The sequence below is a fragment of the Pristiophorus japonicus genome, chromosome 15, assembly GCF_044704955.1.
Source record: "Pristiophorus japonicus isolate sPriJap1 chromosome 15, sPriJap1.hap1, whole genome shotgun sequence".
In the NCBI taxonomy this organism is placed as follows: domain Eukaryota; kingdom Metazoa; phylum Chordata; class Chondrichthyes; family Pristiophoridae; genus Pristiophorus; species Pristiophorus japonicus.
The window spans coordinates 181630690-181657578 of record NC_091991.1 but is presented as its reverse complement, the minus strand read 5'-3'; the positions used below and the strand labels follow the sequence as shown (position 1 = coordinate 181657578).

The following is a 26889-nucleotide window of genomic DNA, read 5'->3' as shown; positions in this document are numbered from 1 at the left end:
CCGCCCTCTCCCCGTAACCCTTAATTCCCTTATTGGTTAAAAATCTATCTATCTGTGATTTGCATACATTCAATGAGCTAGCCTCAACTGCTTCCTTGGGCAGAGAATTCCACAGATTCACAACCCTCTGGGAGAAGAAATTCCTTCTCAACTCTGTTTTAAATTGGCTCCCCTGTATTTTGAGGCTGTGCCCCCTAATTCTAGTCTCCCCGACCAGTGGAAACAACCTCTCTGCCTCTATCTTGTCTATCCCTTTCATTATTTTAAATGTTTCTATAAAATCACCCCTCATCCTTCTGAACTCCAATGAGTAAAGATCCAGTCTACTCAATCTATCATCATAAGGTAACCCCCTCATCTCCGGAATCAACCGAGTGAATCGTCTCTGTACCCCCTCCAAAGCTAGTATATCCTTCCTTAAGTAAGGTGACCAAAACTGCACGCAGTACTCCAGGTGCGGCCTCACCAATACCCTGTACAGTTGCAGCAGGACCTCCCTGCTTTTGTACTCCATCCCTCTCGCAATGAAGGCCAACATTCCATTCGCCTTCCTGATTACCTGCTGCACCTGCAAACTAACTTTTTGGGATTCATGCAACCATCCTCTGCTAACTGCAATTTTTAATGTTGGTGCAGTGCAGCCAACATTTCCACTGCAACTAATCCCAGCGTTGACAAGAGTTCATGCACAAGGACCCCCAGGTCCCACTGCACCGCAAAATGTTGTAATTTCTCCCTATGCAAATAATATTCCCTTTTACTGTTTTTTTTCCCAAGGTGGATGACCTCACATTTTCCGACATTGTATTCCATCTGTCAAACCTTAGCCCATTCGCTTAACCTATCTAAATCTCTTTGCAGCCTCTCTGTGTCCTCTACACAACCCGCTTTCCCACTAATCTTTGTGTCATCTGCAAATTTTGTTACACTACACTCTGTCCCCTCTTCCAGGTCATCTATGTATATCGTAAACAGTTGTGGTCCCAGCACTGATCCCTGTGGCACACCACTAACCACCGATTTCCAACCCGAAAAGGACCCATTTATCCCGACTCTCTGCTTTCTGTTAGCCAGCCAATTCTCTATCCATGCTGATACATTTCCTCTGACTCCGCGTACCTTTATCTTCTGCAGTAACCTTTTGTGTGGCACCTTATCGAATGCCTTTTGGAAATCTAAATACACCATATCCATCGGTACACCTCTATCCACCATGCTCGTGATATCCTCAAAGAATTCCAGTAAATTAATTTAACATGATTTCCCCTTCATGATTCCATATTGCGTCTGCTTGATTGCACTATTCCTATCTAGATGTCCCGCTATTTCTTCCTTAATGATAGCTTCAAGCATTTTCCCCACTACAGATGTTAAACTAACCGGCCTATCGTTACCTGCCTTTTGTCTGCCCCCTTTTTTAAACAGAGGCGTTACATTAGCTGCTTTCCAATCCGCTGGTACCTCCCCAGAGTCCAGAGAAGTTTGGTAGATTATAACGAATGCATCTGCTATAATTTCCGCCATCTCTTTTAATACCCTGGGATGCATTTCATCAGGACCAGGGGACTTGTCTACCTTGAGTCCCATTAGCCTGTCCAGCACTACCCCCCTAGTGATAGTGATTGTCTCAAGGTCCTCCTTTCCCACAATCCTGTGACCAGCAATTTTTGGCATGGTTTTTGTGTCTTCCACTGTGAAGACCGAAGCAAAATAATTGTTTAAGGTCTCAGCCATTTCCACAGTTCCCATTATTAAATCTCCCTTCTCATCTTCTAAGGGACCAACATTTACTTTAGTCACTCTTTTCCGTTTTATATATCGGTAAAAGCTTTTACTATCTGTTTTTATGTTTTGCGCAAGTTTACTTTCGTAATCTATCTTTCCTTTCTTTATTGCTTTCTTAGTCATTCTTTGCTGTCGTTTAAAATTTTCCCAATCTTCTATTTTCCCACTAACCTTGGCCACCTTATACGCATTGGTTTTTAATTTGATACTCTCCTTTATTTCCTTGGTTATCCACGGCTGGTTATCCCTTCTCTTACCGCCCTTCTTTTTCACTGGAATATATTTTTGTTGAGCACTATGAAAGAGCTCCTTAAAAGTCCTCTACTGTTCCTCAATTGTGTCACCGTTTAGTCTGTGTTTCCAGTCTACTTTAGCCAACTCTGCCCTCATCCCACTGTAGTCCCCTTTGTTTAAGCATAGTACGCTTGTTTGAGACACTACTTCCTCACCCTCAATCTGTATTACAAATTCAACCATACTGTGATCACTCATTCCGAGAGGATCTTTTACTTGGAGATCGTTTATTATTCCTGTCTCATTGCACAGGACCAGATCTAAGATCGCTTGCTCCCTTGTAGGTTCTGCAACATACTGTTCGAAGAAACAATCCCGTATGCATTCTATGAATTCCTCCTCAAGGCTACCCCGTGCGATTTGATTTGACCAATCGATATGTAGGTTAAAATCCCCCATGATTACTGCCGTTCCTTTTTCACATGCCTCCATTATTCCCTTGATTATTGCCCGCCCCACCGTGAAGTTATTATTTGGGGGCCTATAAACTACGCCCACCAGTGACTTTTTTCCCTTACTATCTCTAATCTCCACCCACAATGATTCGACACTTTGTTCATTAGAGCCAATATCGTCTCTCACAACTGCCCTGATATCATCCTTTATTAACAGAGCTACCCCACCTCCTTTCCCTTCTTGTCTATCTTTCCGAATTGTCAGATACCCCTGTATGTTTAATTCCCAGTCTTGGCCACCCTGCAACCACATTTCTGTAATGGCCACCAAATCATACCCATTTGTAATGATTTGTGCCGTCAACTCATTTACTTTATTTCGAATGCTGCGTGCGTTTAGCTGGAGTGTTTTAATACTAGTTTTTAAACCATGAATTTTAGTTTTGACCCCTCCTGCAGCCCCTTTATATTCATATATATTGTCCCTTCCTATCACCTTGTGGTTTACACTTACCCCAGTGCTGTTCTATTCTGTTACCTCCTGCCTTTTGCATTCTTTCTTGGGGTCCTGTTCATCTGATCTCTCACCCACTCTAACTAACTCAGAGCCCTCTCCTGGGTTCCGAATACTCCTTGCATTGAGGCACAGAGCTTTCATGCTTGCCTTTTTATTACACTTTGACCCTTTAGAATTTTGCTGTACAGTGGCCCTTTTTGTTTTTTGCCTTGGGTTTCGCTGCCTTCCACTGTTACTCATTTCCTTTCTGTCTTTTGTTTTTGTCCATTTTGTTTCCCTCTGTCTCCCTGCATTGGTTCCCATCTCCCTGCCATATTAGTTTAACTCCTCCCCAACAGCACTAGCAAACACTCCCCCAAGGACATTGGTTCCGGTTCCGGTCCTGCCCAGGTGCAGACCGTCCGGTTTGTACTGGTCCCACCTCCCCCAGAACCGGTTCCAATGCCACAGGAATTTAAATCCCTCCCTGCTGCACCACTGCTCAGGCCACGTATTCATCTGTGCTATCCTGCGATTCCTACTCTGACTAGCACGTGGCACTGGTAGCAATCCCGAGTTTACTACTTTTGAGGTCCTACGTTTTAATTTAGCTCCTAGCTCCTTAAATTCGTCTCGTAGAACCTCATCCCTTTTTTTACCTATATTGTTGGTACCAATGTGCACCACGACAACTGGCTGTTCTCCCTCCCTTTTCAGAATGTCCTGCACCCGCTCCAAGACATCCTTGACCCTTGCACCAGGGAGGCAACATACCATCCTGGAGTCTCGGTTGCGGCCGCAGAAACGCCTATCTATTCCCATTACAGTCGAATCCCCTATCACTATCGCTCTCCCACTCTTTTTCCTGCCCTCCTGTGCAGCAGAGCCAGCCACGGTGCCATGAACTTGGCTGCTGCTGCCCTCCCCCGATGAGTCATCCCCCTCAACAGTACCCAAAGCAGTGTATCTGTTTTGCAGGGGGATGACCGCAGGGGACCCCTGCACTACCTTCCTTGCACTGCTCTTCCTGCTGGTCTTCCATTCCCTATCTGGCTGTGGACCCTTCACCTGCGGTAAGACCAACTCGCTACACGTGTTACTCACGTCATTCTCAGCATCGTGGATGCTCCAGAGTAAATCCACCCTCAGCTCCAATTCCGCAACGCAGTCCGTCAGGAGCTGGAGGTGGATACACTTCCCACACACGTAGTCGTCAGGGACACCGGAAGTGTCCCCGAGTTCCCACATGGTACAGGAGGAGCATATCACGTGACCGAGCTCTCCTGCCATGCCTTAACCCTTCGATACAATTAAATTGGCAACAATGCTAAAGTTTACTCACTGTTATAGAAGAGAAAAAAGAAAAACTACTCACCAATCATCAGCCAATCACTTACCCCCTTGGCTGTGACATCACCTTCCTATTTCTTTCTACTTCTTTTTTGCCTTCTCCCTGTAGCTGCACAAGCCTCGCCTCTCCACGCACCTCCTCGACGCTGGGCCCGGACTCCCTGCTGTGCCTTTTATAGACCTCTCGCCGAAGTCCTGACTGCCTCTCCACGCACCTCCTCAACTATCAGGAAAGATTGTACAGGCTGGGGCTCTTTTCTCCAGAAAAGACTGAGGGGTAACCTAATAGAGGTTTAAAACTATGAAGGGGTTCGATAGGTTAGACGCAGAGAAGAGGTTTCCACTTGTGGGCGAGACCAGAACTAAGGGCCATCAATATAAGATAGTCACTAATAAATCCAATGGGGAATTCAAGAGAAGCTTCTTTACCCAGTGAAGGTGAGAATGGGGAACTTCCTAACATAGGTAGTTGGGGCGAATAGCAGAGATGCTTTTAAGGGGAGGCTGGATAAACACGAGGGAGAAAGGAACAGAAGGGAGGAGGCTGGTGTGGAGCATAAACCCTTGGGCCGAATGGCCTTTATCTGTGCTGTACATTCCATGTAACTGTCAGCGATCACGGGTCCATCGCATCCAACAGATGCGAGTGCCACCCACTGTGCTAAGCTGGCAGCGAGGGCATTCAGTTCATAAGAACATAAGAAATAGGAGCAGGAGTCGGTCATGTGGCCTCTCGAGCCTGCTCCACCGTTCAATAAGATCACGGCTGATCATCGACCTCCATTCCATTTTCCTGCACTGTCCCCATATCCCTTGATTCCCTGAATTCCCAAAAATCTATCAACCACTGCCTTGAATATACTCAACGACTGAGCATCCACCGCTCTCTGGGGCAGAGAATTCCAAAGATTCACAACCCTTTAAGTAAAGAAATTCTTCTTCATCTCAGTCCTAAAGGGTCGACCCCTTATTCTGAGACAGTGACCCCGTGGTCTAGATTTCCCAGCCACGGGGAACATTTTCCCAGCATTAACCCCGTCAATCAACTTAAGAATTTTGTGTGTTTCAATGAGATCACCTCTCATTCCTCTAAACACAAAGGAATATTGGCCTAGTCTTCTCAACCTCTCCTCATCGAGCAACCCCCCCCCCATCCCAGGAACCAGTCGCATGCAGGAGAAGAATTTTCTTTTTTGAAAAGAAACGAATTGAAGATTTTTTGCATTTCAAGAACCACAAACATGCATCATTGAGCAAGCAAGTGACCAATGCAAGGGCAGAATTATTCAGCATCCTTACCTGCATCGACTGCGCCGTGTCCTGCTCAAATTTACGAATATCTTCCTTCACCAGGATCATTTGCTCCTTCAGGAAGGAGGCTTCCTGTTTGAGTGCCTCCACGTCTCGGAGTGTCCTGGGCATGTTCTGTAGAGCCTGATGGCTGGTCTCTGAGAGCGAGAGAGTGTGTAAAGGGAGAGGTGTCACATGCACTAATCACAAACACACATCCTGCAACCTGCACCGACTGAGATCGCATCCTGACACACACCTGTAAATACTGACACATTCCTGGGGACCCCCTGTAAATACTGACACACTCCCGGGGACCCCCTGTAAATACAGACACACTCCCGGGGACCCCCTGTAAATACGGACACATTCCCGGGGACCCCCTGTAAATACTGACACATTCCTAGGGACCCCCTGTAAATACTGACACATTCCTGGGGACCCCCTGTAAATACAGACACATTCCCGGGGGCCCCCTGTAAATACTGACACATTCCCGGGGACCCCCTGTAAATACTGACGCATTCCTGGGGACCCCCTGTAAATAGACACACTCCTGGGGACCCCCTGTAAATACTGACATTCCCGGGGACCCCCTGTAAATACTAACGCATTCCCGGGGACCCCCTGTAAATACTGACACATTCCTGGGGACCCCCTGTAAATACTGACACATTCCTGGGGACCCCCTGTAAATACTGACACATTCCCGGGGACACCCTGTAAATACTGACACATTCCCGGGGACACCCTGTAAATACTGACACACTCCTGGGGACTCCCTGTAAATACCGACACACTCCCGGGGACACCCTGTAGATATTGACATACTCCTGGAAACACCCTGTAAATACCGACACACTGCTGCAGACCCCCTGTAAATACTGTCACACTCCCGGGGACCCCCTGTAAATACTGACACACACCCGGGGACCCCCTGTAAATATTCACACACTGCCAAGGACCTCCTGTAAATACTGACACAATCCCAGGGACCCCCTGTAAATACTGACACATTCCCAGGGACCCCCTGTAAATACTGACATACTCCCAGGGACCCCCTGTAAATACTGACACACTCCCAGGGACCCACCGTAAATACTGACACTCTCCCAGGGACCCCTGTAAATACTGACACTCTCCCAGGGACCCCTGTAAATACTGACACTCTCCCAGGGACCCCCTGTAAATACTGACACACTCACAGGGACCCCCTGTAAATACTGACACAATCCCGGGGACCCCCTGTAAATACTGACACACTCACAGGGACCCCTGTAAATACCGACACACTCCTAGGGACCCCTCCCCCATAAAGACTAACATGCTCCCGGGGACCCCTGTAAATACGCGCAAGTAAAAAGCGACACACACCTTCGATAGCATTGTTCACCTCCTGAATGAACAACTGCAGCTTCATCACCAGTGTGGCAGCGTGACTGTCGACCTTACGAGGGCCCTCCTTCTGCACCTTGTTGAAAGCCCCATTCACCCAGTCCTTCACATCAAAATTGTCGTCCAGGAATTTTGAGAAATCCATTCTTCGCGGGTAAAGAAAGGCTCTAATCTCTCTGTGTATAAACGAACCTTATCCTCAGCGATGTCCCAACCAGTCAATGCACTGCCGTGGAGAGGAAAGGTATCAGGTTAGTGTGAGGAAAGAGCGTTGTATTTATACGGCAGTGAATGCTGGAAACACTCAGCCAGTGGAGAAACCGCAATTGCTGCTCGAGTCTTCGAGGAGGGCCAACAGTTTGAAATACTGACTGTAGATTTTTTTTCCACGAAGCTGCCTGACCTGCTGAGTGTTTTCAGGATTACTTTTTCCATATTTAGGCAGTCGGCCATTCAGCCTCTCCAGCCTGTTCCACCATTCAAGCAGGTCATGGCTGATCTGTATCTTAACTCTCTCTACCTGCCTTGCTTCCATATCCCGCAATACCCTTGGCTAGCAGAAGTCTATTGAACTCAGATAATTATAACCTCTCTCAGTTCTGCTATCATCCTAAATGGAAGTGGATGAATGTTTGAAAAAGAAAATATTAAAGGAGGCGGAAAGCCTTTCACGACCCTGGGACATCCCAGAGCGCTTTACAGCCAGTTTGCGCACAGCAAGCTCCCACACACAGCAATGTGATAATGACCAAATAATCTGTGTCAGTGATGTTGGTTGAGGGATAAATATTGACCCCAGGACACCGGGGAGAGCTCCCCTGCTCTTCTTCAAATAGTGTCGCGGGATCTTTTACATCCACCTGAGAGAGCAGGGCCTCGGTTTAACGTCTCATCCGAAAGACGGCCCCTCCGACAGTGCAGCTCTCCCTCAGTACTGCCCCTCCGACAGTGCGGCACTCCCTCAGTACTGCCCCTCCGACAGTGCGGCACTCCCTCAGTACTGCCCCTCCGACAGTGCGGCACTCCCTCAGTACTGCCCCTCCGACAGTGCGGCACTCTCTCGGTACAGCCCCTCCGACAGTGCGGCACTCCCTCGGTACAGCCCCTCCGACAGTGCAGCGCTCCCTCAGTACTGCCCCTCCGACAGTGCGGCACTCCCTCAGTACTGCCCCTCCGACAGTGCGGCACTCCCTCAGTACTGCCCCTCCGACAGTGCGGCACTCCCTCAGTACTGCCCCTCCGACAGTGCGGCACTCTCTCGGTACAGCCCCTCCGACAGTGCGGCACTCCCTCGGTACAGCCCCTCCGACAGTGCAGCGCTCCCTCAGTACTGCCCCTCCGACAGTGCGGCACTCCCTCGGTACAGCCCCTCCGACAGTGCAGCGCTCCCTCGGTACTGCCCCTCCGACAGTGCGGCACTCCCTCAGTACTGCCCCTCCGACAGTGCGGCACTCCCTCAGTACTGCCCCTCCGACAGTGCAGCTCTCCCTCAGTACTGCCCCTCCGACAGTGGAACGTCCCTCAGTACTGCCCCTCCGACAGTGCGGCACTCCCTCAGTACTGCCCCTCCGACAGTGTGGCACTCCCTCAGTACTGCCCCTCCGACAGTGGAACGTCCCTCAGTACTGCCCCTCCGACAGTGCGGCGCTCCCTCAGTACTGCCCCTCCGACAGTGCGGCACTCACTCAGTACTGCCCCTCCGACAGTGCGGCGCTCCCTCAGTACTGCCCCTCCGACAGTGCGGCGCTCCCTCAGTACTGCCCCTCCGACAGTGCGGCGCTCCCTCAGTACTGCCCCTCCGACAGTGCGGCGCTCCCTCAGTACTGCCCCTCCCACAGTGCGGCGCTCTGAGGACCAGCACCCGCGCGATGGGCCGAGCGGCCTCCTTGCCCTCAGTACCTCAAACCCCCAAACCCCGGGGCTCGGCGCCTCTCCAGGCCCCGCCATTCCTCCGCCCCACCGAGAGCCCGAACCGGAAACGCCGCCACCGCACAGCCGGAAACCGCTGATCGCACCCGGCCGCTGTCGCAAAACACCCGCCGTAAAGCGGCCGGTGGAACCGCGCGGCCACCATGTTAGTGAGGGCGGGACACGCCCTGTAGAGCTTGGCCATTGCCCCAGGTCAAAGGGCAGAGTGCAGCACCCCTGGCTTCTTAATTGATGGAGCCAGTGGCCCAGAGTTTGCAAGAAAGAATAAACTTGCATTTATATATATATATATAAATACTAGCATTTCTATAGCACCTTTCACGACCACCGGTCTGTTCCCAAGCGCTTTACAGCCAATGAAGTACTTATTGGAGTGTAGTCACTGTTGTAATGTGGGAAACACGGCAGCCAATTTGTGCACAGCAAGCTCCCACACACAGCAATGTGATAATGACCTGTTTCAGTGATGTTGTTGAGGGATCAATATTGGCCCCAGGATACCGGGGATAACTCACCTGCTCTTCGAAATAGTGAAATCTTTTTTGTCCACCCGAGAGGCATTCGGGGCCTCGGTTCAACATCTCATCCAAAAGACGGCCCCATTCAACAGTGCGACACTCCCTCTGTATTGCCCCTCCGACAGTGCAGCGTTCCCTCTGTATTGCCCCTCTGACAGTGCGGCACTCCCTCTGTATTGCCCCTCCGACAGTGCGGCGTTCCCTCTGTATTGCCCCTCCGACAGTGCGGCACTCCCTCAGTACTGGCCCTCCGATAGTGCGGCGCTCCCTCTGTACTGACCCTCCAACAGTGCAGCACTCCCTCAGTACTGCCCCTCCGCACCGCCCTCCCTCAGTACTGCCCCTCCAACAGTGCGGCGTTCCCTCAGTACCGCCCCTCCGACAGTGCTGCACTCCCTCAGTACTGCCCCTCCGACACTGCGGCGCTCCCTCTGTACTGACCCTCCGACAGTGCAGCACTCGCTCAGTACTGCCCCTCCGACAGTGCGGCACTCCCTCAGTACTGCCCCTCTGACAGTGCGGCACTCCCTCAGTACTGCCCCTCCGACAGTGCAGCACTCCCTCAGTACTGCCCCTCCGACAGTGCAGTGCTTCCACAGTACTGCCCCTCCGACAGTGCGGCACTCCCTCAGTACTGCCCCTCCGACACTGCGGCGCTCCCTCAGTACCTCCCCTCCGACAGTGCGGTGCTCCCTCAGTACCTCCCCTCTGACAGTGCTGCAGTCCCTCAGCACTACCCCTCCGATAGTGCGGCGCTCCCTCAGTACTCCCCTCCGACAGCGAGCAGTGAAGGCATTCTCCAAATTCCCACCCTGGACAACTGCCAGGCACTATTTGAACTTATGTGCCATCCCTACGGTGTCACCCTAGAACAGGGAGGACGAGCAGGAGCTCAGATCGATTTCTTCTTTCGATCAGAGATTGAAGTCAGTCAATAGGAGCCCCTCCACCTGTTGTCTCAGCTGGGATGGGCACAAATCTGGCCCATGTTGTTCAGTTATAGAATCATAGAATAGTGCAGTGCAGTAGACCATTTGGCCCATCGAGTTTGTGCCTGCTCTATCGCAGAGCAATGCAGTAAGTCCCACCCCCTCCCTCCCTCCCTCCCTCCCCCACCGCTCTTTCCCCATATTCCTACAATTTTTTCAAGTATTTATCCAATTTCCTTTTGGGAGTTATTGAGTCTGCGGGTTCCCCCACAGCTTTGCCGGCGGCAACGCTGATACCTGGACCTGTCGGAGGAGCAGTGTGTCAGAAGGCTGCGTTTCCGACAGCAGGTGGTTCCTGAGCCATCGGCAGGGCTTGGCTCGACTGTGCAGTGTGAAGGCCTATGGGAGACGGAAACAAACACCTCCCGCCCGGCTGAAGCAAACCTCGCGGGATGGGACAAGCAGTTTGCAATTCAAACAAGAGGCATGCTGAATGACATCAGAATTGGCCAATCGGCAAAAGGGATAAGTTATCTCTGGCCAAACAGAGGTGGACGCCAGGCAACCACGCAGGCCCAGTTTGAGATGGGAGTATAAAAGATGAAAACAAAAGGAAAGTTCTTTCTCTGGCAGTGGACAGCTGACACTGGAGGGAAGTGTTGCAAGGCGAAGGTATATCCAGTCGAATTGATCACTCAAGGGATTATACGTAAGCCAGTTGATGCGAGGACATAAATATTGCGAGAAATATTGTACGTAATCGGTTAACTCGAGGGCAAAGATATTGCAAAGTTTGAATTTAAAATCAGTAAGCGAGAGAATGTGTAGTTTTGTTTGAAACGTTTGAACGTGTTGAACTGGGAACGTATCGGTCTTTTCAATTTCTTTAATGAAGTCCATTGTATTGGAAAATCTCAGTGTTCTTCGAAGTCTTGGTGTTTGAAACCCACAGGAAAAAATCCTACAGCTGGACTGTTGAAACATTTGGTGCCAAGCCGCGTGCACTCAGCATCTCCCAGCATCGCCAGAGCAGGTACACTGCTGGGAGTGTGGATACCGCTGATCAGCAGGTCCTGGAGACAGTGCAGGACAAGTACGGACGTACAAAAAAACCTGGAGTTGAAAAGATTTATTTTACTGCTCTCACAACAGATGGAAATACTAAAAACAGTCTTTAAGACCAGTACATCAAAGTAAACCAGAACATTACAGGTCACATAACTTAAAGTGCGTTATCTGTGGTGCTGTTAAAGGACTGGCCAAGTTCCTGTAACAAGACACATACCCACAGCCTGATTGTAACAACTGGCACTTACATCACACCTTCAATGCAGTAAAACGCCCCAGGGCGCTTCACAGGAGTGTTATCAGACAATAAAGTGACACCGAGCCAGAGATATTAGGACAGGTGTCAAAAAGCTTGGTCAAAGAGGTAGGTTTTAAGGAGTGTCTTCGAGGAGGAGAGTGAGGCGGAGAGGTTTAGGGAGGGAATTCCAGAGCTTAGGACTTAGACTGCTAAAGGCACGAATGCCAATGGTGGAGGATTAAAATTACACGAGGCCAGATTTGGAGGATTAAAATCACACGAGGCCAGATTTGGAGGAATGCAGTGTTTTTCCTCTGAGGTTCCCAGTTAAACCACTCTCTCACACCCCACCCTCAGTATAAACATAGAAAATAGGTGCAGGAGTAGGCCATTCAGCCCTTCGAGCCTGCACCGCCATTCAATAAGATCATGGCTGATCATTCCCTCAGTACCCCTTTCCTGCTTTCTCTCCATACCCCTTGATCCCTTTAACCGTAAGGGCCACATCTAACTCCCTCTTGAATATATCCAATGAACTGGCCTCAACAACTCTCTGCAGCAGGGAATTCCACAGGTTAACAACTCTCTGAGTGAAGAAGTTTCTCCTCATCTCAGTCCTAAATGGCCTACCCCTTATCCTTAGACTATGTCCCCTGGTTCTGGACTTCCCCAACATCGGGAACATTCTTCCCGCATCTAACCTGTCCAGTCCCATCAGAATCTTATACGTTTCTATGAGATCCCCTCTCATCCTTCTAAACTCCAATGTATAAAGGCCCAGTTGATCCAGTCTCTCCTCATTTGTCAGTCCAGCCATCCCGGGAATCAGTCTGGTGAACCTTCGCTGCACTCCCTCAATAGCAAGAACGTCCTTCCTCAGATTAAGAGACCAAAACTGAACACAATATTCCAGGTGAGGTCTCACCAAGGCCCTGTACAACTGCAGTAAGACCTCCCTGCTCCTATACTCAAATCCCCTAGCTATGAAGGCCAACATACCATTTGCCTTCTTCACCGCCTGCTGTACCTGCATGCCAACTTTCAATGACTGATGAACCATGACACCCAGGTCTCGTTGCACCTCCCCTTTTCCTAATCTGCCGCCATTCAGATAATATTCTGTCTTCGCGTTTTTGCCCCCAAAGTGGATAACCTCACATTTATCCACATTATACGGCATCTGCCATGTATTTGCCCACTCACCTAACCTGTCCAAGTCACCCTGCAGTCTCTTAGCGTCCTCCTCACAGCTCACACTGCCACCCAGTTTAGTGTCATCTGCAAACTTGGAGATATTGCACTCAAATCCTTCATCTAAATCATTGATGTATATTGTAAAGAGCTGAGGTCCCAGCACTGAACCCTGCGGCACTCCACTAGTCACTGCCTGCCATTCTGAAAAGGATCCGTTTATCCCGACTCTCTGCTTCCTGTCTGCCAACCAGTTCTCTATCCACGTCAGTACATTACCCCCAATACCATGTGCTTTGATTTTGCACACCAATCTCTTGTGTGGGACCTTGTCAAAAGCTTTTTGAAAGTCCAAATACACCACATCCACTGGTTCTCCCTTGTCCACTCTACTAGTTACATCCTCAAAAAATTCCAGAAGATTTGTCAAGCATGATTTCCCTTTCATAAATCCATGCTGACTTGGACTGATCCTGTCACTGCTTTCCAAATGGGCTGCTATTTCATCCTTAATGATTGATTCCAACATTTTCCCCACTACTGATGTCAGGCTAACCGGTCTATAATTACCCGTTTTCTCTCTCCCTCCCTTTTTAAAAAGTGGTGTTACATTAGCTACCCTCCAGTCTATAGGAACTGATCCAGAGTCGATAGACTGTTGGAAAATGATCACTAATGCATCCACTATTTCAAGGGCCACTTCCTTAAGTACTCTGGGATGCAGACTATCAGGCCCCGGGGATTTATCGGCCTTCAATCCCATCAATTTTCCTAACACAATTTCCCGCCTAATAAGAATATATCCTTCAGTTCCTCCTTCTCACTAGATCCTCGGTCTCCTAGTACTTCCAGAAGGTTATTTGTGTCTTCCTTCGTGAAGACAGAACCAAAGTATTTGTTCAATTGGTTTGCCATTTTGTTGTTCCCCATCATAAATTCACCTGAATCCAACTGCAAGGGATTCTGTCTCACACCCCACCCTCAGTATAACACTCTCTCAGACCCACCCTCAGTATAACTCCCTCTCACACCCCAGCCTCAGTATAACACTCTCATACCCCACCCTCAGTATAACACTCTCTCTCTCATACCCCACCCTCAGTATAACACTCTCTCTCTCATACCCCACCCTCAGTATAACACTCTCATACCCCACCCTCAGTATAGCACTCTCTCTCTCATTCCCCACCCTCAGTATAACACTCTCTCTCTCATACCCCACCCTCAGTATAACACTCTCTCTCATACCCCACCCTCAGTATAACACTCTCTCACACGCCACCCCCACCCCCCTCAGAGACAGACTGTGAAGCGACTGCACTGCACAATGAAAAAAGTCAACATTTATTGAAAGAACAAAAGGAATATGAAACTGAAACTCTCAAAATATTCACACTGGATTGACATGCAAGATAGTAGCAGAGAATTGCAATAATAATCTTAACAGAAAGGCAGTGATTCCCACCCTCTCCCACATTACTAATGTATCAGCATGGAGTATCAGTCCGTGCACCTACAGGTTGCAAACAAGTCCTGTCCCCTCTCCTTACCCACCCCAGTGAATTAACCTACAATCCAATGCACAAATCACACACTTGTTTGAAATATCACTCAAAGCCTCAACTCAGTGTGTGCAAGGAGTGTGCAAACTATGAGCAGACAGGTGTGTGTATCACCCAGCACCCGAGGGCCTCGGGTATGTCCCACAGTGCTTCCGATCCGATGAAATTACTTTAAAGTGCAGTCACTATTGTTAGGCACAAAAATCGGCCCTCGCACACAGCCAGATCCCACAATCAGTGCTCATTGAAGGAGGAATGTTGGCCCAGGACACTGGGGAGAACTCCTTGCTCTCCTTTCAAATAATGCTGTGGGATCTTTTACATCCACCAGAACAGGCAGACAGGCCTCAGCTTAGCATCTTATCCAAAAGTGCTGCCCCTCCGACAGTGCAGCGCTCCCTCAGTACTGCCCCTCCGACAGTGCGGTACTCCCTCAGTACTGCCCCTCCGACAGTGCGGTGCTCCCTCAGTACTGCCCCTCCGACAGTGCAGCACTTCCTCAGTACTGCCCCTCCGACAGTGCGGCACTCCCTCAGTACTGCCCCTCCGACAGTGCGGCACTCCCTCAGTACTGCCCCTCCGACAGTGCGGCACTCCCTCAGTACTGCCCCTCCGACAGTGCGGCACTCCCTCAGTACTGCCCCTCCGACAGTGCGGCACTCCCTCAGTACTGCCCCTCCGACAGTGCGGCACTCCCTCAGTACTGCGCTCCCTCAGTACTGCCCCTCTGACAGTGCGGCGCTCCCTCAGTACTGCCCCTCCGACAGTGCGGCACTCCCTCAGTACTGCCTCTCCGACAGTGCGGCGCTCCCTCAGTACTGCCCCTCCGACAGTGCGGCGCTCCCTCAGTACTGCCCCTCCGACAGTGCAGCACTTCCTCAGTACTGCCCCTCCGACAGTGCGGCACTCCCTCAGTACTGCCCCTCCGACAGTGCGGCACTCCCTCAGTACTGCCCCTCCGACAGTGCGGCACTCCCTCAGTACTGCGCTCCCTCAGTACTGCCCCTCCGACAGTGCAGCACTTCCTCAGTACTGCCCCTCCGACAGTGCGGCACTCCCTCAGTACTGCCCCTCCGACAGTGCGGCGCTCCCTCAGTACTGCCCCTCCGACAGTGCGGTGCTCCCTCAGTACTGCCCCTCCGACAGTGCGGCACTCCCTCAGTACTGCCCCTCCGACAGTGCGGCGCTCCCTCAGTACTGCGCTCCCTCAGTACTGCCACTCCGACAGTGCAGCGCTCCCTCAGCACTGCCCCTCCGACAGTGCAGCAGTCCCTCAGCACTGCACTGGAGTGCTAGCCTAGATTTTTGTGCTCAGGTCTCTGGAGTGGGACTTAAACCCACGACCTCCTGACTCAGAGGCGAGAGTGCTACACACTGAGCCACAGCTGACACATGTCAGAGAGAAGTACATTAAACATTGTGACATGTTTATATTTGATTGGATGATCTCCAGGCTTAGACCTTTTAAATAATCAGTTGGAGTGCATCTTTATACACAAGCATGATTTTACATAATCTGGATAGTACGGTCATTTAAAATGCCTGACAAACCTACACAGGTCAAAAGTTTGAAGGTTACATTATTGCAGTTTCTAAAATTACAAAAATATAAATATTCTTTGATTGTACTTGCGAGACTAGCTTCTCTCCTTAAACATTTATTTCTTTGACTATGTCCAAGAACTTGTTTTTGCTTTTTATAATTTGGCTCATAGCTCGGAGGCGGCCGTGCAGAATTTCCAGAGGGTATTTTCAGTGGCACGAGGTCTCCTAAACTTTACAAGTTAATTTCTTCAGTCGAGGGAGTTTATGCGACTGACACCCCTCCGAGAACAGGGCACCTTCTCAATTTGGCACTAAGGAAGGGCGTTACTTTCTTCTGCACATTGACTAATGGAAGCGCAGAGAAAATTAAACCCAGTGTCCAGGCCAGACAACCGGTCAGTGTATTAAAAAATAAACTCTCACTGGTGCAGTGTCGCTGTTGGGCCTCTAGGTGTCACTATCACACTGACCAATCCGACTCACGGTGCGTGCTAGAGACACCATGGGGCCGATCGTGATTACTGCACCACTTTGGGATAATTCACTGTTGGGGGAAAAGTACTCAAGGATGCAGGACAGATTCGAGGGGCTGAATGGCCTCCTCCAGTTCCTATGTACTGTCCTTCCCCCAGCATTAACGTCTCCTGTCTCACCAGCACAGTTGTTGATGTGTGGTGGGTTGTACATGTTGGAGATTCCCATTGCTGAGGAACTCGGGAGTCTAGCCAAAATTCCGACTATATTGTCAAGGCTCCAAGGTGCAAAGAGTGGTGGTGATGCCGGGGTGGAGCGGGGGGTAATATTGAAATAAAGAGGGAGCACATTGGAGTGGTTGTGCTTGTGCTGGGAGTCAGATTCTGGATCCATGGGTTATAAGTGATTGCAGTGAAGATATATACAGTGTGCTTTGTGAGCTAGTGACATCTATTGGCAGGACACGGAAGCTCCAACAGCCCAAATACAAACATCTGTGCAAACCTCGAGCACTTGAGCATCTAATCGAATGCAGCACTGCGGCTCACCGGTGGTGTGCGAGTTGTGGCAAATCTCGGCGGGCGAGGGTCGCTGGTGTCAGGGGGCATCAGGGCCGGTGCAATCGGCAAACTTTATACACTCCAACCAGTAAGGGTTCGTAACATCTGGGTCCCCTCCAATACTTAGTGGGTAAATGGCACTTAACAGTGAGGCACACCGCCACACAGAACAAAAAGGTATAACTGGGCTGTGAGAGCGCCCCCTATCTGTAGACGCTTGGTATGCAGTATACCCAAGGGGTGAGAGCGCCCTCTACCTGTTGACGCTGGATATGCAATATAAATGAGGTGTGAGAGCGCCCCTATCTGTTGATGCTGGGTGTGCTGTATAACTGAGGTGTGAGGGCGCCCCCTATCTGTAGACGCTGGGTGTGCTATATAACTGAGGTGTGAGGGCGCCCCCTATCTGTAGACCCTGGGTGTGCTGTATAACTGAGGGATGAGAGCACCCCCTATCTGTAGACGCTGGGTGTGCTGTATAACTGAGGTGTGAGGGCGCCCCCTATCTGTAGACGCTGGGTGTGCTGTATAACTGAGGGATGAGAGCACCCCCTATCTGTAGACGCTGGGTGTGCTGTATAACTGAGGTGTGAGGGCGCCCCCTATCTGATGCTGGGTGTGCTGTATAACTGAGGTGTGAGGGCGCCACCTATCTGATGCTGGGTGTGCTGTATAACTGAGGTGTGAGGGCGCCCCCTATCTGTTGATGCTGGGTGTGCTGTATAACTGAGGTGTGAGGGCGCCCCCTATCTGTAGACGCTGGGTGTGCTGTATAACTGAGGTGTGAGGGCGCCCCCTATCTGATGCTGGGCGTGCTGTATAACTGAGGTGTGAGGGCGCCCCCTATCTGTAGACGCTGGGTATGCAGTATACTCGAAGGGTGAGAGCGTCCCCTATCTGTTGATGCTGGGTGTGCGGTTTAATAAGCATTAATAACCAGGGCCCTTTGTCTGCTCGGGCCGCCAATTCTATAGAAAGGGGAGTGAATGAGAAGCAACTTGGCAAAATTGTGGTTCCACCCTTTGAACCCCACAGGCGTGTCGGGATCGGCCTAGAGTTGCAACACTTCCTTGCGAGAGTAAAACCATCCCAACAGCCGACCATCACTTCCCGGAGGGAAATCCAATATAATTCATGGGAATTTGCAGCACTTTTGTAAAGAGAAACAGCGATGATCCTTCATGATTGGAGGTCAAGCCCCCCCACCCTGCCCCTGCCCGCTGTGTCCTTCTGTGACCCTCCTTCACGCTGGTCCCACTCACTCCTCACAGACTGCCCCAGGTCTCCACGGCTGGGAACTCAGTGACCTCCCCGACCTCGGTGAAGGGGTATTCGGCCAAGGTGTAGAGCAGCTTGTAACGCAAGCGAACCTTCTCCTGAAAACGAGCACAACACAAGCTGAACACACATCAGTAAATCCCCACACACGCTCGGGGTGGCTCTCCGGGGCCACCCTGGACCCTCCAGCAACAGGGGAGTAATCCTTGGGACACAGGAGAAATAGCAAAGGGGCCGTAATGTGTGCCTCTGACTATGCTCACAGGTTTGTAGAGCTGTTGCACTGTGAGTGGCTTAGCCAGTCACGTGATGTTCACAAGACTCAATAAAACCCCAGCCAGTTGGGTTCGGGGGATCCACGATGAGGCAGCTGCTTGTGAGCTTGGTGGATGAACCGGTAATGTGTCGTGTGATTGTTAAACCTTTGCTAATAAACCAACTCGATCTTAATAGCAACGTGTTGCTATGGATTCTTATTGAAAGAACCCACAAAACAAATACATTACAGGGGCATTAAAAAAAGTGTAATTATTTCATTTTCTCTGAATGTTTGCGTTAATTAGTTATAACAATATTGGAGATGGGGAAAAGGCTGTTTGACTGACAGCCTGACATCGGTAGTGGGTAAAATGATGGAATCAATTATTAAGGATGTCCTAGCAGTGCATTTGGAAAGAGATGACATGATAGGTCCAAGTCAGCATGGATTTGTGAAAGGGAAATCATGCTTGACAAATCTTCTGGAATTTTTTGAGGATGTTTCCAGTAGAGTGGACAAGGGAGAACCAGTTGATGTGGTATATTTGGACTTTCAGAAGGCTTTCGACAAGGTCCCACACAGGAGATTAATGTGCAAAGTTAAAGCACATGGGATTGGGGGTAGTGTGCTGACATGGATTGAGAACTGGTTGTCAGACAGGAAGCAAAGAGTAGGAGTAAATGGGGACTTTTCAGAATGGCAGGCAGTGACTAGTGGGGTACCGCAAGGTTCTGTGCTGGGGCCCCAGCTGTTTACATTGTACATTAATGATTTAGACGAGGGGATTAAATGTAGTATCTCTAAATTTGCGGATGACACTAAGTTGGGTGGCAGTGTGAGCTGCGAGGAGGATGCTGTGAGGCTGCAGAGCGACTTGGATAGGTTAGGTGAGTGGGCAAATACATGGCAGATGAAGTATAATGTGGATAAATGTGAGGTTATCCACTTTGGTGGTAAAAACAGAGAGACAGACTATTATCTGAATGGTGACAGATTAGGAAAAGGGAAGGTGCAACGAGACCTGGGTGTCATGGTACATCAGTCATTGAAGGTTGGCATGCAGGTACAGCAGGCGGTTAAGAAAGCAAATGGCATGTTGGCCTTCATAGCAAGAGGATTTGAGTACAAGGGCAGGGAGGTGTTGCTACAGTTGTACAGGGCCTTGGTGAGGCCACACCTGGAGTATTGTGTACAGTTTTGGTCTCCTAACCTGAGGAAGGACATTCTTGCTATTGATGGAGTGCAGCGAAGGTTCACCAGACTGATTCCCGGGATGGCGGGACTGACCTATCAAGAAAGATTGGATCAACTGGGCTTGTATTCACTGGAGTTCAGAAGAATGAGAGGGGACCTCATAGAAACATATAAAATTCTGACGGGGTTAGATGCAGGAAAAATGTTCCCAATGTTGGGGAAGTCCAGAACCAGGGGACACAGTCTAAGGATCAGGGGGAAGCCATTTAGGACCGAGATGCGGAGGAATTTCTTCACCCAGAGAGTGGTGAACCTGTGGAATTCTCTACCACAGAAAGTTGTTGAGGCCAATTCACTAAATATATTCAAAAAGGAGTTAGATGAAGTCCTTACTACTCGGGGGATCAAGGGGTATGGCGAGAAAGCAGGAATGGGGTACTAAAGTTGAATGTTCAGCCATGAACTCATTGAATGGCGGTGCAGGCTAGAAGGGCCGAATGGCCTACTCCTGCACCTATTTTCTATGTTTCTAATCAGGTAACAGAGACTCTGCTTGATGTCCAATTGGCTTGGAAAGGCGGGGCATCACAAGAATGGTCCAATGGGTGTGGAGAGGCAGGGCACTGTGAGGATGGTCCAATGGGTGTGGGGAGGCGGGGCACTGCGAGGATGGATGTGCTGGGCGGCCAATGTCAAGAGGGCGGGGAGGTTGGAGGTCACGTGACAAAACCTCCAGGAACATGTCTGCCCAGAGTTGGCAACACTGACAGTAAGTTGACCCGTCACCTTTAAGCTGACCTCGGCAAACAGACCCCGGGCTACTCTGTTCCAGCAGCACAAACATCCTTCACTTTGAAAAGACTCCAATTGTGGAGAGGAGGAAATGGGACCAACGGAAAAGCGAGATTGTGAAACCGTTTCGGGGAGCAGGAACGGATCCAATTGGCGGCTGAGGTTCTGGGTCAAAGATTAACCTCCTGGACCCTGCGGTGAACAACAGCTGGGAGAAAATCACCGGGGCGAGAATCAAATATCGGGGATAGGGGAAAGGCCAGTGACTGATAGTCCAGAGTCATCCAATCATGTAACGAAACGTCTGTTCGCTTTCCAATGGCAGGGAGCGCGGGGCGTACAGACGGTCAATGGCGGGGAGCGCGGGGCGCACAGACGGTCAATGGCGGGGCGCACGGACGGTCAATGGCGGGGCGCACAGACGGTCAATGGCGGGGCGCACAGACGGTCAATGGCGGGGCGCACGGACGGTCAATGGCGGGGAGTGCGGGGCGCACAGACGGTCAATGGCGGGGCGCACAGACGGTCAATGGCGGGGAGCGCGGGTCGTACAGACGGTCAATGGCGGGGCGCACAGACGGTCAATGGCGGGGCGCACGGACGGTCAATGGCGGGGCGCACGGACGGTCAATGGCGGGGCGCACGGACGGTCAATGGCGGGGAGTGCGGGGCGCACAGACGGTTAATGGCGGGGCGCACGGACGGTCAATGGCGGGGAGTGCGGGGCGCACAGACGGTCAATGGCGGGGTGCACAGACGGTCAATGGCGGGGAGTGCGGGTCGTACAGACGGTCAATGGCGGGGCGCACAGACGGTCAATGGCGGGGCGCATGGACGGTCAATGGCGGGGCGCACAGATGGTCAATGGCGGGGAGTGCGGGTCGTACAGACGGTCAATGGCGGGGCGCACAGACGGTCAATGGCGGGGAGCGCGGGTCGTACAGATGGTCAATGGCGGGGCGCACAGACGGTCAATGGCGGGGCGCACAGATGGTCAATGGCGGGGAGTGCGGGTCGTACAGATGGTCAATGGCGGGGCGCACAGACGGTCAATGGCGGGGCGTACAGACGGTCAATGGCGGGGCGTACAGGTGATCAATGGCGGAAGGGGATGTGATGGAACCTCCAAGAATACGTCCAATCAGAGTGGGCGACACTGGTCAGGAGCAACTACTCTATTGGTTGGAGGCCCGTCCAATTCCTTACCTTCAGCGGGTTGGAGAGCAGCATGACCTGCGAGACGACGGGCGGCGGGAGGATGGGGTTGAATGCGGGAAGCTCCGTGCTGGAGGCGGGCTGCAGTTTGACCCTCATCACCTGGAAACAAACACACCCCGAGCCGTGAGCTCACGGCCACCACTCCTCCAACACAACACACCATGTCTCTGCACCATCGCCCGACCCTCCCACCGCTCCCCCGCCGGACCCTTGCGTCACCCACACACACACGGTCCCACACAGTGTCACACACACACAGTGTCACACACACACACAGTGTCACACACACACAGTGTCACACACACACACAGTGTCACACACACACAGTGTCACACACACAGTGTCACACACACACACACACACAGTGTCTCACACACACACACAGTGTCACACACACAGTGTCACACACACACAGTGTCACACACACACACACAGTGTCACACACACAGTGTCACACACACACACAGTGTCACACACACAGTGTCACTCACACACAGTGTCACACACACACAGTGTCACACACACAGTGTCACACACACACACACAGTGTCACACATACACACAGTGTCACACACACACACACAGTGTCACACATACACACAGTGTCACACACACACAGACAGTGTCACACACACAGTGTCACTCACACACAGTGTCACACACACACAGTGTCACACACACAGTGTCACACACACACACACAGTGTCACACATACACACAGTGTCACACACACACACACAGTGTCACACACACAGTGTCACACACACACAGACAGTGTCACACACACACAGTGTCACACACACACAGTGTCACACACACACACACAGTGTCACACACACACACACACAGTGTCACACACACAGTGTCACACACACAGTGTCACACACACAGTGTCACACACACACACACACAGTGTCACACACACACAGTGTCACACACACACACACACAGTGTCACACACACACAGTGTCACACACACACACAGTGTCACACACACACACACACACAGTGTCACACACACACACAGACAGTGTCACACACACACACACACACAGTGTCACACACACACACACAGTGTCACACACACACACAGTCTCATACACACAGTGTTACCCACCCGCCCGTGCGTGTGCCGTGAGCAACCTTACCTTGGGCACCGCCGCCTGGAAGGCGATGCCGGTTATGGGAGCCGGTGATGAGCTGAGCAGAGAGACGACGATGACCAGCAGGTCTGGCCTCCCGGGGGGAGGGGCTCTGGCGAAGTGGAAGAGGACGCGGAGGCCATGTCCGTCGAAGGCAGTGACGGGCGGAACGCTGCCTGCGGGATTAACGGGGAAGGACATGATGCGGGCTGGACCACGGAGAGGCCAGAGACAACCGGTGGGATATCCCGCCCTGCTCGGAGCACAGTCCGCTCCTCTCACCTGGGACCACAGTACGCTGGGGGGAGGCTGGGGAACAGGCCTCCGCACCCGAGGACCGTGTTCCCCCCATCGCAGGATCCCAGTCCCGAGCCCATTCCGTGCACTGACCCCCGAGCCTGTGCTCCTGTCAAGGACTCCTTCCTAACACCAGTCCTCAGCTCACCAGCAAAGCTGCATCTGCCCATCGAATCCCACCATCGTTTAGCACAATTACATCCCCCACCCCCCCGTTAACTGTATTCAGTCGGTGGGTATTAATCGGGAACTCTATAGGAGCAGGCTCAGGAAGTGGTAGAGCTTATCTTGGGGGGTGCACGGTATGTAATGTGTGTCTCTGTAAATCAAGGCATGTGAGCGACTGAAGACTAGGCTCGAGTATTCTACCCTTTACCACCTGGCTCTCTGACAATTGTACAGGGCCCTGGTGAGACCACACCTGGAGATTGTGCACAGTTTTGGTCTCCTTATCTAAGGAAGGATATACTTGCCTTGGAGGTGGTGCACCAGAGGTTCACCAGACTGATTCCTGGGATGAGAAGGCTGTCTTATGATTAGAGATTGTGTAGAATGGGTCAACATTCTCTGGAGTTTAGGAGAATGAGAGGTGATCTCATTGAAACACAATATTCTGAGGGGGAATTGACAGGGTAGATGCAGGGAGGATGTTTCCACCGGGCTGGGGAGTCTAGAACCAGGGGTCACAGTCTCAGGATAACAGGTCGGCCATTTAGGACTGAGATGAGGAGGAATTTCTTCACTCAGAGGGTGGTGAATCTTTGCAATTCTCTGCCCCAGAGGGCTGTGGAGGCTGTCGTTGACTGGACAGGTTAGGTGAGTGGCAGTAGATTAGGAAAGGGGGAGGTGCAACGAGACCTGAGTGTCACGGTACATCAGTCATTGAAAGTTGACATGCAGGTACAGCAGGCGGTGAAGAAGGCAAATGGCATGTTGGCCTTCATAGCTAGGGGATTTGAGTATAGGAGCAGGGAGGTCTTACTGCAGTTGTACAGGGCCTTGGTGAGGCCTCACCTGGAATATTGTGTTCAGTTTTGGTCTCCTAATCTGAGGAAGGACGTTCTTGCTATTGAGGGAGTGCAGCGAAGGTTCACCAGACTGATTCCCGGGATGGCAGGACTGACATACGAGGAGAGACTGGATCAACTGGGCCTTTATACATTGGAGTTTAGAAGGATGAGAGGGGATCTCATAGAAACATATAAGTTTCTGACGGGACGGGACAGGTTAGATGCGGGAAGACTGTTCCCGATGTTGGGGGAAGTCCAGAACCAAGGGACACACTCATAGGATAAGGGGTAGGCCATTTAGGACTGAGATGAGGAGAAACTTCTTCACTCAGACAGTTGTTAACCTGTGGAATTCCCTGTGCAGAGAGTTGTTGGGGCCAGTTCATTGGATATATTCAAGGGGGAGTTAGATATGGCCCTTACAGCTAAAGGGATCAAGGGGTATGGAGAGAAAGCAGGAAAGGGGTACTGAGGGAATGATCAGCCATGATCTTATTGAATGGTGGTGCAGGCTCGAAGGGCCGAATGGTCTACTGCTGCACCTAATTCTTATGTTCTTATGACTTAGAAACCCCCACAACCGTTAAATCTCAGACGGGTTGTAAATCGCACCCCTGGCGATGGGAGAACCCCTCCCCCGCCCCACCCCGACGATCACCCCTCCCCCGGCACTCCTCGGGCGCCCCTCCCCCAGCAATCACCCTCCCCCGCCGATCACCCCTCCCCCGGCACTCCTCGGGCGCCCCTCCCCCAGCGATCACCCCTCCCCCGCCGATCACCCCTCCACCGGCACTCCTCGGGCGCCCCTCCCCCAGCGATCACCCCTCCCCCGACGATCACCCCTCCATCGGCGATCACCCCTCCCCCGGCACTCCTTGGGCGCCCCTCCCCCGGCGATCACCGCTCCCCCGGCACTCCTCCCTCCCCTGGCGATCACCCTTCCCCCGGCACTTCTTGGGCGCCCCTCCCCCAGCGATCACCCCTTCCCCGGCGATCACCCCTCCCCCGGCACTCCTTGGGAACCCCTCCCCCGGCGATCACCCCTCCCCTGGCGATCACCCTTCCCCCGGCACTCCTTGGGCGCCCCTCCCCCAGCGATCACCCCTCCCCCGACGATCACCCCTCCCCCGGCGATCACCCCTCCCCCGGCACTCCTTGGGCGCCCCTCCCCCGGCAATCACCCCTCCCCCGGCAATCACCCCTCCCCCGGCACTCCTTGGGTGCCCCTCCCCCGACGATCACCACTCCCCTGGCACTCCTTGGGCGCCCCTCCCCGGTGATCACCCCTCCCCCGGCAATCACCCCTCCCCCGGCGATTACCCCTCCCCCAGTGCACATACTTGCTTTAATGGTCTCCAAAGGCACAAAGAGATTCTTCAGGGAGTCGTCGCCGGGGCTGCTGGGTGAGGGGTGTAGCGGAGCGAGTGACACAGGCACGGGCGAGGCGATGGGGGCTGGGCCCGGTACTGCCGATCTGGGAGGGGGCACCGCTGACGCAGCGAGGAGAGCCGGTGCTGGAGGCAGGCCGGAGACTGCGGCAGGGCGGGGGTCCGAGACAGCGGCCTGTTGGTGGGTCAGAGCCTGGGTCTGAAGGTCCTTCAGCGAGGGTCTCACGTGGGGCTGGTCCCTGGGCACACACCCAACACAATCGGTTTATGTTAAACAAAAAAGGTTAAAACAATAAAAACATTTTCGTGCCATGCTCCCCCAAATGATCCCTCAGGCCCCCTCCACAAACCTGAGGGAGTGCCGCACTGTCGGAGGGGCGGTACTGAGGGAGCGCCGCACTGTCGGAGGGGCGGTACTGAGGGAGCGCCGCACTGTCGGAGGGGCAGTACTGAGGGAGTGCGGCACTGTCGGAGGGGCAGTACTGAGGGAGCGCCGCACTGTCGGAGGGGCAGTACTGAGGGAGCGCCGCACTGTCGGAGGGGCGGTACTGAGGGAGCGCCGCACTGTCGGAGGGGCAGTACTGAGGGAGTGTCGCACTGTCGGAGGGGCAGTACTGAGGGAGCGCCTCTCTGTCGGAGGGGCAGTACTGAGGGAACGCCTCACTGTCGGAGGGGCAGTACTGAGGGAGCGCCGCATTGTCGGAGGGGCAGTACTGAGGGAGTGCTGCACTGTCGGAGAGGCAGTAATGAGGCTGTCCGGAGAGAGAGACAGAGTGAGAGAGAGTGCGAGAAAGAAAGAGAGAGAGAGAATGAGAGAAAGTTAGAGACAAACACATAGATGGACAGAGTGAGGAATAGCTGCAGCGTCTCACCATCGGACGGACTGAGGTCGGGATCCGAGCGACTGTTCCATCAGCACCCTCCCCAGCAGGTCCAATCCATCCAGGCCTCTGCTCCCGTTGGGGCTGGAGCTCTGCGCGCTGACAGCCGGAGGCGCTTCCTGCAACAGAGTCACAGCGGTACACGCGGGGTTAAACCAGCGAAACAGGCCGACTGTACAAGGGGCAATCGGTGAAACAGGTTCTCGGTGTGATCGGTAATGGGGAGAGACCTCGTACAGCGAGACACACACACACCACAGACACCCCCTCCCTCCTCGCCCCCCTCCCTCGCCCCTCCCTGCCCCACTCCCTCCCTCACTCCTCGCCTGCTCCCTTCGCTCCTCCCCCACTCCCTCCCCGCCACCTCCCTCGTTCCTGCCCACTCCCTCACTCCCCCCCCACCCCTCGCTC

General features: G+C 52.3%; 2 protein-coding genes across 2 annotated transcripts in view; both read right to left on the bottom strand.

Moving 5' to 3' along the window:
- The window catches only part of cog7 (component of oligomeric golgi complex 7), a 52802-nt gene extending 43807 nt beyond the window's left edge, over positions 1 to 8995 (bottom strand). The window contains exons 1-3 of the mRNA XM_070901453.1: positions 8905 to 8995; positions 6985 to 7231; positions 5620 to 5768 (exon numbers count right to left, since the gene is read on the bottom strand). Coding sequence (XP_070757554.1) covers positions 5620 to 5768; positions 6985 to 7150 — 315 coding nt within the window. The 5' untranslated portion in view covers positions 7151 to 7231; positions 8905 to 8995. The remainder of the gene's footprint in view (positions 1 to 5619; positions 5769 to 6984; positions 7232 to 8904) is intronic.
- Positions 8996 to 15076: 6081 nt separating this feature from the next.
- Positions 15077 to 26889, bottom strand: part of LOC139225809 (ADP-ribosylation factor-binding protein GGA1-like) — a 36686-nt gene continuing 24873 nt past the window's right edge. Inside the window, exons 7-11 of the mRNA XM_070856654.1 lie at positions 26470 to 26597; positions 25550 to 25836; positions 22909 to 23078; positions 21749 to 21859; positions 15077 to 18395 (exon numbers count right to left, since the gene is read on the bottom strand). Coding sequence (XP_070712755.1) covers positions 18285 to 18395; positions 21749 to 21859; positions 22909 to 23078; positions 25550 to 25836; positions 26470 to 26597 — 807 coding nt within the window. The 3' untranslated portion in view covers positions 15077 to 18284. The remainder of the gene's footprint in view (positions 18396 to 21748; positions 21860 to 22908; positions 23079 to 25549; positions 25837 to 26469; positions 26598 to 26889) is intronic.